The following is a 14,187-nucleotide window of genomic DNA, read 5'->3' as shown; positions in this document are numbered from 1 at the left end:
TCCCCACCTGGTTGGTTTCCCGAGCCGGACAGAGTCTGCGGGTGAGGGGGGAAGGGGTACCAAGTTCACTTCCTTGGGATGGGCAGTGACGTGTGCCTCTCCTCTGCTCGCTGCAGCGCTTTGGCTGAGTGGGGATGCAGAAGCTGTGCCCTGCTTGGCTTCACAATGTGTATGTGCTTCATTGAACTGCATTGTGAAACTGACTCTGCTCCTTCCACCGAGCCAGGCTTGCCCCCCTGGCGCTGAAATCCCTGCTGCTCTGGGGGTTTTCTGGATACAGGCTGCCAGCAGTTCCGATGTGCAGAGTAGCATTAGAGACACAGGTTAATGCTGCCTCTTTTGCCGTTGGCTCCCATGCAGCCTTGGGCTTTCCGGTAGAACACCCTCTTTTAGCCTCTGCTGCAGAGGTGAACTCTGGTTCACAAGTGCTTTGTGTTTCTCCCTTCCTCGTTCCAGAGGGAGCCAGCGACTGAGCGGCAGCTGCTATTGCTGTCTGAACGTCTCCTCAACCCAGACAGAACCAACTAACAATCAAGACAAACACTCACATTAGATCAAGAAGAGATCCCCAAATTTAATCTCACTTGTGACCTGTGCAGGATTTTATAACTCAGGCCTCGAGGAGTGCTATTCGGGTTTGACTTGTGGTGACTGGTTGCCAGCATGGGATTGGGGCAGGGAGGGGCAATGGCACCAGACACCCGTCATTCCCATCAAAGGGGTTGTTTTGCTTCCCTTCTCAAAGATGCAAGAGCTCTCTCGCCATTAATGATGTCTGACATCTGACTTTACACCAGGATCTGTGTGTTACAGACTAGAGTGCGCGTCCTCTGCTGGCGTTTCCTAAGCAAGGCAGAAAGCAATTTTTCAATCCTGCCCTGCTCCCAGGGGAAGGGGGAAGGACTGCAAAAGTCACTGAACTTCTCTTTCAATGATTTATCTATTCCCTACTCTGTAGAAGGAAGGAGAGGAGCTTGCAGCTGGAAGTTTGATGGTGACTGGGCTGTCTTGTGTATCTAGCCATTCATCTGTTACATGTAGCAAAGACTTACTGAATTGTCTTGCAGATAAGATTGGAAGCTCTCATCTTGTGTAAAGACACCAGTTAGCTTGATGCATGAGCAGTCCCCTTCTTCTGTGTGTTACTCGATCTGCATTTATTTCTAAACCATTATAATTTTGTGTCTTTGAACTTATCTACTGATTATGAAGCGAGCAGAGCTTGTATAATGTATTGTAGAGAAAGGAGCTTGCAAATTCTGCAGGTCATGGCCTGGGGATCTGTAAGCCTTGCAACCGACAAGCTCAGGATTTTAAAGCTAGGAGTTTAGGTGCAAAACCCTGCTAATGCGATGTTGAGTTGGTACCGTTAGACTGGCAATGCAGTGAGCAGCATTGGCCCAGCTATGCTGCACATATTCAAGGGCTGATTCTTTTCTTGTTAAATATGCAGCTCAATATATTGGGGTCATAAAATGCATCCTCCAAAACACGTAGGACCTGCAACATGGCCAGCCTATCACTGCTGCTGGGCCCCTAACTCTAGTATTTCCTGGCCGTCTGCAACCTTCTAGTTGCAGTGTGCAGGTTCTTGTGCTGTGTGCACATGCAAATGCTCCGAGTTGTGGGCTGATTCCCTAGGACATAGTGTGAAAACGGCCATCTTCTCCTGATAGCCAGCCATGGCGTCCTGTTGCGTCGGCACTTTTCGTCAGAATGAAATCCCACATGGAAGTGCCGAGGCTGCCGACACCGCAGGACCATGCTGCCCTGGGGATTTTCCCCTTTGGATTTGGGCAGAAGGTGCTGCTGGCACAGGAGCACAAACTGTATTGCCCGGTTCTATTCCAAATAATGGACCGTGCCAGAGACGGGATGGGATACACGACCACTGGCTTTAAGGAGTCAGACTTTTATTTTGGTAGGGGGCACTGAAGCCTCCAATTAAATATTTTGGCTCTGAAGTTTGTGAAGCGCTGTGTGAAGAATTCCTGGATGTGGGCTCTTCTCCTCTGACGAGATGGGACTCTGTTTCTGGAGACCCTGAGAGCATGTGGATTGCCAGCCAAAGAGACGTCTCTGGATGCCTGTGTTCCCACCCTGTCTTTCCAAGGCCATGTATCTCGCCCTTACGGGGGGCTCTGGAGAGGCAAAGTCATGAATAAGAAACATTTTTCTGTTTTACCTGAGTTTATATAAAGCTTATTCTTACACAACCTCCATGTGGGGCTGCCTGGCCCACTGGCGTCCCTTCACCCTGCCACCTGTTGTTTTGGGCTTTCGTGCTGGCTCAGCACCAAGCCCGTTCTGGTGCAGTTTGATCATTTTACCCTCATCCTCAGACGTGGGGCTTTGGGACATACGTACTTCATGCTGCTCCCCGGAGGAGTGGCTCTTCCTCTCCCACCAGGCTCTGGCCGCTGATTGAACCATGCTGCAGGAGTTGAGCTTAGTTCTAGTGGCGATGACAGTGCTGCTGGTCCCCTGGGATGCCTCTGGTTCTACAGGCCTTGGACTCGGAGCCTGGTTCTAGCCGTGGTCCTTTGGCCTTAAGCTGTGGTCAGCGCTCAGCAGTGAGACTGCAGATGTTTCTCTCGGACTGTCTATAAATGGGAGTCGCTGATTCTGGTCAGTTTGTGATGCTTCCCCCTGTAGAGCCACACAGGTTGAGGTGGAGCTGGTAGAAGTGACTAAGTGGGAGGGAGAAGACTTTATGTAGATGACTCAGAGGCAGTACCCTACAGCTTGGGTGTCAGACTGTAGGCCAAATACAACGTACAGTGTTCTTCAGAGTTGCCTGTGGCCATTTCTCCCCCTTCAATGTGGTGGAGCAGGCCAGGTTGGAGCCTGTAGTCTCCAGTTCTACCTCTGTAGAGAGGAGGCTGCTCTGTCCTAGGCTAGTTAGGTATGACCTTGGCCTTCTGGCACCCTGACACTTCTGCTCGCAGGTGAGCGAAGCTCAGACTCTGTGGCTGCAGGCTGTGGACAGGGCTTCTGCTGGTTCTGTAGAAATATTTATCTGTAAAGAGAAGGTCAGGGTAGGGTCTCACCAGTGGTTTACATGAGGTGCTGGATTCCTTCTCTGACAACACATTTCTTACATAATGTCCTAGGTGGTTCTTAAATACAGCAGGCCTTGGGAGAGGAGGCAGTGTTTGTGCAGTTAGCAAGTGTCTCCATCATTAATAATGGGAGCTGTTGGGAAAGAGCCTGTTTCTGAGCAGGACTTGGAGGAAGCAAATATCTCCGTGCAGACTCTGAGAGGAGCTGGGTTGATACCACGTCAAGTGCGTGCGTGTGTGTCTCTCCACTAGGAGACTGGACAATGCCGTTCTAGGGGGTAGGGCAGGAAAGCTGTTACCAATTACACCAAATCCCACCTTCACCCTGGCAGCTAACCTGCCTGGGGGTGGTCCAGCTAGATACCAGAGTACTGGTAAAGATGAGGGTGTTTCAAAGACTTCCCCCGCAGAGCTGGAAAAGGTGGTGAAGGTTTTTCAGTGCCAGAGAGACAGAGTGGCCAGCACTCGGCCTTCTGTGTAGCTCTTTGCCCAAAGCTCTGCTCTCATTTGGGTGATCCATGGACACTGTTACTATAGCAACCACCGCTGCCTAGGATGGGGATAACTGTTGCCATGGTGCTAGCTGGGGAAGAATTCTGCAGAAGAAACAGTTAATTATTAACTTGTGGACAAACATGACTTGCACATCGCACCCCCTCCCCCTTCCAGACTGTTACCAAGTAGTTCACTTGTCTGGAGCATGTGGTCTGATCATGTTACTGACTGTGGCTCTTACACCTTTCAGAAGCAGCTGCCTCTCTCTGCAATTAGGTGCACAGCCTTTGATAGTGGGCAGCAGTAGCCTCCAAAAGTGATATTAATATGTGCCTATGGGGCACAAATTAACTTACGTAAGTATCCTAGAATGTTCCAGCCAGATCAGCCTTGCTAACAGTTTGGCCTGGCCCTGCGCTGACCCTTAACCCTCATGTATCTTCACATGACACGTTCCCCGTATTCAAGTTTAGGGTTTCCTTGTTGGAGTCCAGAATGGAGTGTTGCTTTAAATGCCTGGACTATCTCTGCCTCAAGAGTCACCAGGAAATGTGGGGTTTTATGCAGCTGAAAGAGTGCTTTGCTTTAATAGGGTTCTTCTCTCAGCAGTGGGCCTCAGCTAGATTTGTGATAACCAGCAATGACTGACATAGTTGAGCTTCTGCACAGCTCTTGGATAGGAAGAAAATTATTTTGGCCAAACCAACAATCAAAGAGCTGCTGTTAGTGTTTCCACTTGTTCTGTGCTGATACTCTGAGAGGGAAATGTCACTGCCACATGCCAACAGAAAGCTTTGTGCTTAATAGCATCCCTAACGGACTCCATTTCCTATGAACTTCCACTGTCTGCTGGTGATGGCACCCCGCAGTAAAATCCTGTGGAGGGTAAGTCTAATGCTCCTGTTCTTTATGCTGTTGAGTGCTCAAACAGCTCTCTGGATAGAGCATCTGCAAAGAGGCTCCTGGAAGAGGAAAGGCACAGAATGTGCAGTTAACTTTCAGTAACACAACAGCTGAAAATAGTCACACAAAACCGCAGATTACATGCATGGTACAGGCTAGCAACCTGGGAATGATCAAACACATGTCTGTGTCTGCTCTAGAGTGCTGGGATCTAGTTCCTGTGATTGCAAATCCCAGCCTGAGGGCTTTGTGGTCTGGCTTCTGGTACAGTTTGTTGTGCAGAGATCATAGGATATCTTTCTGTCCTGCTAGTCACAATGTGCTTGATTTAAGACACATTCTTAATGTACTGGGGCAGTCTTGAATCACACCGGTCATTTTCTATCCAAGGATTTGCCCAACACAGTAGTTAGTGTACGCACTTCATTTGTGCTTCCTCTAAAGCACGCTCCTCCTGTCTGAAACCTACAGTAATTCCCTCACATGTGTTAGGCTTTGTCTACACTACACTACACACGTATGTCGATATAACTTCGTCCACTCCCTTGTGCGACGCTTGAACTAATCTCTGGTGTAGACAGCAGTATGTCAATGGGAGGGAGGGCTTCTCCCGTCCACATAGGTCTCACCTCTCCAGGAGGTGGAGTACCAGTGCCAACAGGAGAAGCTCTCCCATCGACATAGGCATAGTCTCCACTATGGACTAGCACACAGCTGCAGCATTCATAGAATCATAGAATATCAGGGTTGGAAGAGACCTCAGGAGGTCACCAACTAAATCATCCCAGCCAGGGCTTTGTTAAGCCGGGCCTTAAAAACCTCTAAGGAAGGAGATTCCACCACCTCCCTAGGTAACCCATTCCAGTGTTTCACCACCCTCGTAATGAAATAGTGTTTCCTAATATCCAACCTAAACCTCCCAGTGTAAGTATAGGTAAGTCCTTAGCTAGCTGACCCTTACTACACCCTTGGGAGGTGGATATGATCCCAATTTTAGAAGTGGGGAAGCAGGCACAGCCACTAAGTGATGAGCTGGGATTAGAACTCAGGAATTAGATTCCAGCTGTGCTCAAACCTCAGACCTGTGGTGCCCAAATTTTTCCTGTCACCCGCCCCCCCCCGCAACTAGTAATGGAATCTGTCTGCCCGCCGCCCCTCCCCCCCCCCCACCACCATTACTGCACAGTTAGCTCAGCAGAGGAGCTTGGGCTGAAGGCAAAACTGGGGATGGAGGAGGAGGTGGAGCTGACCTGGGGGTGGAGAACATTCCTCCACGCTCCTCAGTTTGGGGACCACTGCTCTAGAGCAGGTCTCTCAGAAATGCCCCGGACACTGTTCTTCACTCATGCATTTACAAGCTAAGTTCACTTATGTATATTGGTGGTCTAAATTAATTTAGATTTTGCCAGCATAAAATAGGTTTTCAGAGCTGCCTTTACTCTGTGCCTCTGTAACATGGAGAGTAACCACAGGACTAATGATCTCCCCTCCCACACCCAGCACAAAGGTAAAGTTGCTGTCTAGTGGCAGGGAGTTGGAATTGGTCCCAAGACAAAGCAAGACAAGGGTTGGAAAGAGTGGTGTTCAGCCACAGAATTTAGCAGTCATTGACTCAGGAAAGGGCCCCATTAGCAGACCACAGTCTAGTCAAGATCCACCTCTAGTTAAAAATAGCTGCAGGCCGGTTGCTATTAGCTTTCATGAGGCCTGAGGAAAAGGTAGCAGAACTCACCCCCAGACTAGTGTGAATGGCGAGGTGAGGCAGTATTGTGTCTTGGGAATATTTGTTCTGTTTAGGTGAAGTCAGCTTAGTGCCTGCGAAGCTGTTTAGCATTTGCACTCTTGCAGACTTCTTAAACGGAAAAGGCCAGAGCTCGATCGACTGCTGCCTGCTTTTCAGGGCCCTGGATGAAAAGGGATCCAGAAGGTGGAGGGCCAGGGTCAGGGCATGGCAATGACTCCTCCATGCCTTGGGAGAAGGCATTTTTCCATCTTTTCATCTTTCCATTTGGATCAACATGGAGTGCTGCAAACTGGGAATTGTAGCCTCTGTAGGCTGCAGCTCTGTATTAAAGAAAAGGGGTTTTTGGGGTGCATTTGGCCACCCCCACTGCTGGTTGTGATCCCAGAGAGCAGTCTGAAGTCCAAGCCAATGCAACACACCCTTTCCTTACTGAATTTGCTTTCCTTCCACAGATTATTTGTGCACTCCTGAGGAAAATGTGTACAAGATAGATTTCACCAGGTTTAAAATTCGAGACATGGAGTCTGGCACGGTACTGTTTGAAATCACCAAACCACCTGCCTCAGGTGAGTGCAGAGAATGTTGTCACTAATAAACGAATGCCACTTCACACCTCTCTTCTTCAGAAATAACCTTTGCCTTTCTCCGGCCTCTTTCGCTCCAAGCACTTTCCAAATAGCAAAGAGACACTGTTAACTTGAAATCTACTCACTTCAAGGAAAATTATCTTCCTATCGAAGTTGGACCTCTAAGTCGGGGTGGGCAAACTTTTTGGCCCAAGGGCCACATCTGGGTGGGGAAATTGTATGCAGGGCCATGAATGTAGAGCTGGGGCAGGGGGTTGGGGGGCAGGGGGTTGGGGTGCAGGAGGGGTGTGGCAGGGGGCTCAGGGCAGGGGGTTGGGGTGCAGGCTCCAGCCCGGTGCCACTTACCTCGAGCAGCTTCGGGGTGGCAGTGGCGTGCAGTGGGGCTAAGGCAGGCTCCCTGCCTGCCCTGTCCCCACACTGCTCCCGGAAGTGGCCAGCATGTCCGGCAGTGGCTCCTGGGGGTGGGATGGGGCAGGCGGCTCTGCCACATGCTGCCCTCGCCTGCAGGTAACACCCCCGAAGCGCCCATTGGCCACAGTTCCCCATTCCTGGCCAGTGGGAGCTGCGGGGGGCAGTGCCTGGCAGCGCACAGAGCCCTCTGTCCTCTCTCCCCCAGGGGCTGCATACTGAGCCCTCTGTCCGTCCATCGTCCCCCCCCCCCCGGGGCTGCAGGGACATGGTGCCAACCGCTTCTGGGAGCGGCACGGGGCCAGGGCAGGCAGGGAGCCTGCCTTAGCCCCGCTGCACCGCAGCTGGCAATCCCGCGGGCTGGATTGAAAGCCCTGACCAGACGGATCCGTCCCGCTGGCCATAGTTTGCCCTCTCCTGCTCTAGGCATTCGCCTTCATCAGTGCCCGTTGTGCCAATACGGACGTGATAAAAAAGCAGGTCCCTTCCACAGTGTTCTTAATTCGCTACATGTGACAAGAGGCAACAGGTGGATGCTGCACATAGATGAGAGCGCGGCGGTATGAGGTCCTGGTGACACCGCTTCGCGTAATTGGAAGCAGTAGTCTCAGATTTGACACCAGCTTCTCAGTGCCCCTGCCAGTTTCTGTGGTTTCACAATCCTATTTTCCTATCGCTTAAAATGTCTTTCACACAGCAGCAGTGAAGAGACACTTCTCCAAAGGGAGACTCTGTCTGTAGAGGAGGAGCTGAGTATATGTGAAGTGCTATCAAAGGCACAAAGTAAGCAAACTGAAACACACAGGTTTGTTTAATCCCTGTCGACTCTTTGGTGTTACTTGTAACCATAAATGATAATGACAATTCAGACAGAAGCATGACTTATATTTTAAGTTGTGTCCCTTTGAACCTCTGTCTCCCTGCACGTGAAATGGAGTTTTTTCTTCATGTTACAGATGGAGAAAGTGAAGCACAGAGCTGAAATGGCTCGTTCAGTGTCCTGCAGTCAAAAGTATAACTGGATTCAAAAAAGAATTAGACAGGTTTATGGAGGATAGGTTCATCAATGTCTGTTAGCCAAGGTGGTCAGGGACACAACCAATGCTCCAGATGTCCCTAAACCTCTGACTTGCCACAAGCTGGGACTGGATGACGGGATGGGTCACTCGATATTTGCCATGTTCTGTTCTTTTCCTCTGAAGCACCTGGCACCAGTCACTGCTGGAAGACAAGATGCTGGGTTATGTGGACCACTAGTCGGGCCCAGTGTGGCCGTTCTTATGCTCTACAGGAGACAGCAAAGTGACTCCAAACACTCTCAAATCTTTACTGACACAGAAGTGTAAGAGTTGGGACACTAATGGGGGCTTGCCTACACTCTCACCTCTGGAGTGATTGATCCAGTGGGGGTCGATTTATCACGTCTAGGGAAGATGCGATAAATTGACCACCGAGCGCTCTCCCGGAGTGAGAAGCGTAGGCGGAGTCTACAGGGGAGCATCAGCAGTTGACCTACTGCAGTGAAGACACTGCAGTAAGTAAATCTACGTACGTCGACTTCAGCTGTATTATTCACGTAGCTGAAATGGCGTAACTTAGATCCATCCTTCCCCCTGCCAGGGTAGAGCAGCCCTGGCTAGCAGCATGACTTTGCAGCTGGGATTGAGATCAAAGTTTACATTTGAGGAACAAATCCTTTATATTTCAGTCATATAAATAACTTAAAATATTGTTCCCTGAATGTAAAGCTCTTACCTGCTCGGTGACAGAGAACGAACGTAACCTGTAAACAGTTTCCCCAGCAGCCAGTGAATAGAGGGAGCTGTTCAGAAGTGGCAGGCAGGCCGATTTGCTGTGCTTGGCTGCAGGGCAGTCTTAACGCTGTGAGGGACAGAATCAACAGCAGATGTGGCAGAAGTGGCAAGTCTGTGCCCACTCAGAAGGAAAATGGGAATTGGGAAATCTAGCATTCCTGGACTTTTCTGCATGTCCGCTCCCATCGTGTGTTTATTGCTCCTCCCCTAAGCCCTCCAAATGTTACTGAATTTGGTGCTATGGAAAGTAATAGGCTTCTTATGTCTGACTCTAGGCAGGGATAGTGTGGGTAGGTGGTGTGCAAGCTTCCCATATGTGTCTTTGCTAACACACTTGCAGCCCCAGTGGTTCTTCCAGTTCTGGGCCTTACTTTCCACTGTTAAATCACCTGGGTCCTTGCCTTCAACTCTCCTACTGTTCCAGCAGCGAGTCTCCATTGAGCAGAGGTTGCCAGTCATTCCAAACTGTATGACTGTCTTATACTTGTGAGCCAACTCCTGAGAGAGAGGGAGAGAGAAGCTAGTGATCTGTCCTCCACTGTCCAGGTTCTTCTGCAAACATTTACTTTGTGTAACTGTTTTCAGATTCTTCCATGTTTATAGAGCTGGAATCCAGTGTGTGCATTACCCCTTTCTGCTAGGGATGCTATCCCTATGGAATGGCATGAGGAGAAGGACAGAGCTGAAGAGCCAAACTTTATGGCTCTGAAGCAACACTACAGCCCCACACTGATAGCCCCATGATGAAATCAACTCTGAAGAACCAAAATACAATAATGAGAACGTGTTGAGGAGATCCAGAGAGAGGCCCCCCACATTCTCTACTGCCCCAACTGACTTGATTCCTTCACAAAGAAATTCCTGCTGCAAAGGTGGACTCTGCTATCTCTGTCACTACATTTCCCTCAAGAAGCAGACAGGTGGTAGATCTGTCTTTAGTTTTCTGGATGTATTCATACTCGTTAGGGATACAAACTAGCAAATAGATTAGCTGACATAGCATCAGTGACCTGGAAGTGTTTAGGGTAGATGTGTAATATTGAACATAGCCATTTTTTCTTCAACATTACCTTAATAAAATTATTAAATCTGTACTTGTGTATTACCTTCCACCTGAGGCTCTCCAAGCTCTTTACAGAAAATACACAGCACAGGACCCCTAGTAGGTAAGTAAACATTAGCCACTGTCTGCAGATAGTTAACTTTTCAGTGCCTGAGTTTGCCTGACTTGTCCACAAACATCTTATGCAGTCTTTGGCTGGGCTTTCAAACTGAGGAGACAGGCAGTATCAGGAATGGAGGATCTCTGAGGGGGAGGGCGGACTTCAGGGTACCACATAAAGGTGCTCTCCTTAGGTTCCTGTTTCTCAGTCCACAATTATGAAGATTTGATTTGTACCATTCCAGAACGTGAACATGGTGATAAAAAGGATGTTGACCCTAATGCCGGACGGTTTGTTCGCTATCAGTTCACTCCAGCTTTCCTTAGACTTCGGCAGGTTGGAGCCACGTAAGTATCTGGGGTATTGTGCTGCTCTTCCTAGTACTGAAATCGGTTGCACTCTTACTGTTTGGGGTGAAAGTGTCTTTAGTTTGCTGTAGGTACCAGATAGGTTTGCAACTTAAGTCAGTTTCGTAGGGGCTTTTTGCTGATTGTGACGAGGATTACCTAACACCTTGAGGTTTGAACATTCAACCTGCCCAGTGCTTGTACCATATCGAGAAATGGGGCCTAAGAGACTAACACTAGGGTCTCATGCGGCGGTGCAGAACCAACAGGCTACATGCAGGTATCCCAGCTGCTCTTTGGAGAAGCGTGGCTTGGCAGTTGCTGTCCCAGTTGCTCAGCTTTTGAAAGAAGGCTCTGCAGCCTCCCTCGTTCCCAGCATCACTCTGTGGATGCGAATGGAATCATGAATTCCAATGAGAACATTTAAAGCACATCAGCATTTGCACCATTGCATTGCCTTTGGTGGATTGGGTAGGACCTGGTGCGGGTCAATAAGTGATGCTTATGTGCAGCACCAGTAAAACAGGTTTTTCTGTATAACTTCAGTCGAGGAATATCGCCACTGACTTTTACATTGTAAAGTGCAGATGTGCATGTATGTGGGGGGCATATCCTGAAACTGAAAAAACCAACTGGTGCAGGGAATTGGTTGTGTATTAATTTATTCCAGCTGAGCCTAGCTTGCTCAAAATGTGTCCTTCCCTTACAGGTAGCAATGTATCTGTGGTGGGGTGTTGAGAGGTGCAGGTTTTGGCTGAGATGCCCACACTTTCCCTTCTGGGTTGGGTGGGAGGCCCCTTTCTGCTCTCCTCGGAGATTGCCGGCAGGATATTGGATAAAACGGTTACTCACTTTCTCGTAACGGTTGTTCTTCGAGATGTGTTCTTCATCTCCATTCCAAGCAGATGTGTGTGCGCTGCGTGCATGCCAGCCGGAAGATTTTTCCCCTAGCAGCATCCATAGGGTCGGCCTGGGCACCCCCTGGGGTGGTGCCTTCATGGTGCCCAATATCAAGCCCCACTGACCCCCACCCCCTCAGTTCCTTCTTGCCGACCATTCCGACAGAGGGGTAGGAGGGTGGGTATTGGAATGGACATGAAGAACAACAGTTATGAGAAAGTGAGTAACCGTTTTTTCTTCTTTGAGTGATTGTTCATGTCCATTCCAAGCAGGTGATTCACAAGCCAGAGCTCAGGAGGTGGGGAGTTATCCACAGAAAAGAGCACAGCTCGCCCAAAAGCTGCATCATCCCTGGACTGTTGTGTAATTGCACAGTGCGATGTAAATGTATGTATCGAGGACCACGTGGCTGCCCTGCAGATTTCCTGAATAGGGACTTGTGCCAGGAATGGCACAGAGGAGGCCTGGGCCCTGGTAGAGTGAGCAGTTATCTGCAGAGCGGGCTCCTTTGCCAGGGTAGCACTCCCTAATGCAGGACGTTATCCAGGACGATATGCGTTGAGATGATACCGGAAGGCCCTTCATTCTGTCTGCCATGGCTACGAAGAGTTGGACGGATTTCTGGAACGACTTAGTTGTCTCTATGTAGAGGGCTAAGGCCCTACGCACGTCCAGTGAGTGCAGCCTGTGCTCCCTATCGGAGGAGTGTGGCTTGGGACAAAACACTGGGAGGAAGATGTCCTGGGTCATGGGAAAATGGGAGACGACCTTCGGGAGAAAAGCTGGATGAGGCCTCAGCTGAACCTTATCCTTATGAAAAACTGCGTAAGGGGGCTCAGACGTGAGGGCCCTGAGCTCTGAGACCCGTTGGGCCGAGGTAATTGCCATGAGGGACGCAACCTTGAACGAGAGATATAGCAGGGAGCAGGTGGCCAGAGGTTCAAATGGCGGGCCTGTAAGCCTGGAGAGGATTAAATTGAGGTCCCAGGCAGGGACAGGCTGATGCGTGTGTGGGAAGAGCCTGTCCAAACCCTTGAGAAAACGACTGACCATAGGGTTTGCAAAGACCGAGAGACCATCTGAACCCGGGTGGAAGGCGGAGATAGCAGCCAAGTGGACCCTTACTGATGACCGGGACAAGTTCTGGTGCTTTAGGTGAAGGAGGTAGTCCAGTATAAATGGCATGGGGGCGAGGAGCGGTGTCTAACTACGTTGCTCTGCCCAGATGGAGAACCTTTTCCACTTGGCCAGGTAAGTAGCCCTGGTGGAGGGCTTTCTACTACCCAGGAGGACTTGCCTGACCTGGTCCGAACAAGAGAGCTCTGTGGCACTTAACCATGGAGCATCCAGACAGTAAGATGGAGCGACTCCAGATTTGGGTGCTGGAGACGGCCCTGGTCCCGTGTGATCAGGTCGGGAACCAGCGGTAAGGCGAGTGGGGTCGCTATGGACATTTTCAGGAGCGAGGTGAACCACTGCTGACGCGGCCACACCGGCGCTGTTAGTATGACTCGGGCCCGGTCCCTGCGGATCTTGAGGAGCACCCTGTGGACTAGCGGGATGGGTGGGAAAGCATATAGCAGGCCGCCCTCCCACGAGAGAAGGAGGGTGTCCCCCATGGACCCATCACCGTGGTTCCCTAGAGAACAGAATGTCTGACATTTCTTGTTGTCCGGAGTGACGAACAGGTCTATCTGGGGAGAGCCCCAGAACCGGCAGATTGAGCTCACCGCATCTGGCCAAAGGGACCACTTGTGGCTGTTGAAGGTGCGGCTGAGGCTGTCTGCCAGCGTGTTTCACACCTGTGGGAGGTATGGGGCCTGCAGGTGGATCGAGTGCTCTGTGCAGAAGTCCCACAGCGCAAAGGCTTCTCGGCACAGGGGAGAGGCATGAATGTGCACCCCCCCCCTTTTATTGGTATAGAACATCGCAGAGGTGTTGTCCGTGAGGATTGAAACACATCTGCCCGTTATATGCGTTTTGAAAGTGTAGCAGGCCAGACGCACTGCCCTCAGCTCTTTGACATTGATGTGAAGAGCGAGGTCCACCGGAGACCAGAGGCCTTGGGTCTTGAGGTCCCCTAGGTGAGCCCCCCAACCCAGATCTGAGGCATCTGACACCAAGGTGAGCGAGGGCTGAGGGCTGGCAAAAGGTACCCCTGTGCAAACCATTCAAGGGTTGAGCCACCGTAGGACGGAGTCCAGTACCAGGCGGGGCCGGGTTACTACCCTGTCCAACGCATCTCGGGCTGGTCGGTACACTGATGTCAGCCAAGACTGGAGTGGGCGCAGCCTGAGCCTGGCATGCTGCACCACGTAAGTGCAGGAGGCCATGTGTCCCACCAGCTTTAGACCGTTTCTTGCAGATATCGTGGGGAACTGTCCGAGGCCTTGTATGATGTCCTGAAGTGAGCGAAACCTGGCCTCCGGGAGGTACGCTCTGGCTTGAGTAGAGTCCAGGACTGTGCCTATGAACTCTATCCTCTGCATCGGGGACAGATTGGATTTCTCCTCGTTCAGGAGGAGACCTAAGTCGAGGAAGGTCCTCCTTATAAACTCGGCCTGAGCCTCCACCTGGGCCCTCGAGCAACTCTTGATCAGCTAGTCATAGAGGTATGGAAAGACCTGTATCTGGCGCTTGCCCAGGAACGCTGCGACGACTGCCATGTATTTTGTGAATACTCGCAGGGCAGTCGACAGTCTGAATGGGAGGACGGCAAACTGGTAGTGGCCTGTGTTCACCACGAACCTGAGGTAGCGTCTGT

At 50.6% G+C, this 14,187-nt stretch overlaps 1 protein-coding gene across 1 annotated transcript in view; it reads left to right on the top strand.

Moving 5' to 3' along the window:
- Window positions 1–14,187, top strand: part of UNC119 (unc-119 lipid binding chaperone) — a 42,009-nt gene that overhangs the window by 11,734 nt on the left and 16,088 nt on the right. Inside the window, exons 2-3 of the mRNA XM_077836591.1 lie at window positions 6,657–6,770; window positions 10,421–10,523. Coding sequence (XP_077692717.1) covers window positions 6,657–6,770; window positions 10,421–10,523 — 217 coding nt within the window. The remainder of the gene's footprint in view (window positions 1–6,656; window positions 6,771–10,420; window positions 10,524–14,187) is intronic.

This window comes from Eretmochelys imbricata, chromosome 17 (assembly GCF_965152235.1).
Source record: "Eretmochelys imbricata isolate rEreImb1 chromosome 17, rEreImb1.hap1, whole genome shotgun sequence".
Lineage (NCBI taxonomy): Eukaryota > Metazoa > Chordata > Testudines > Cheloniidae > Eretmochelys > Eretmochelys imbricata.
This window is presented reverse-complemented; position numbering and strand designations above follow the sequence as displayed.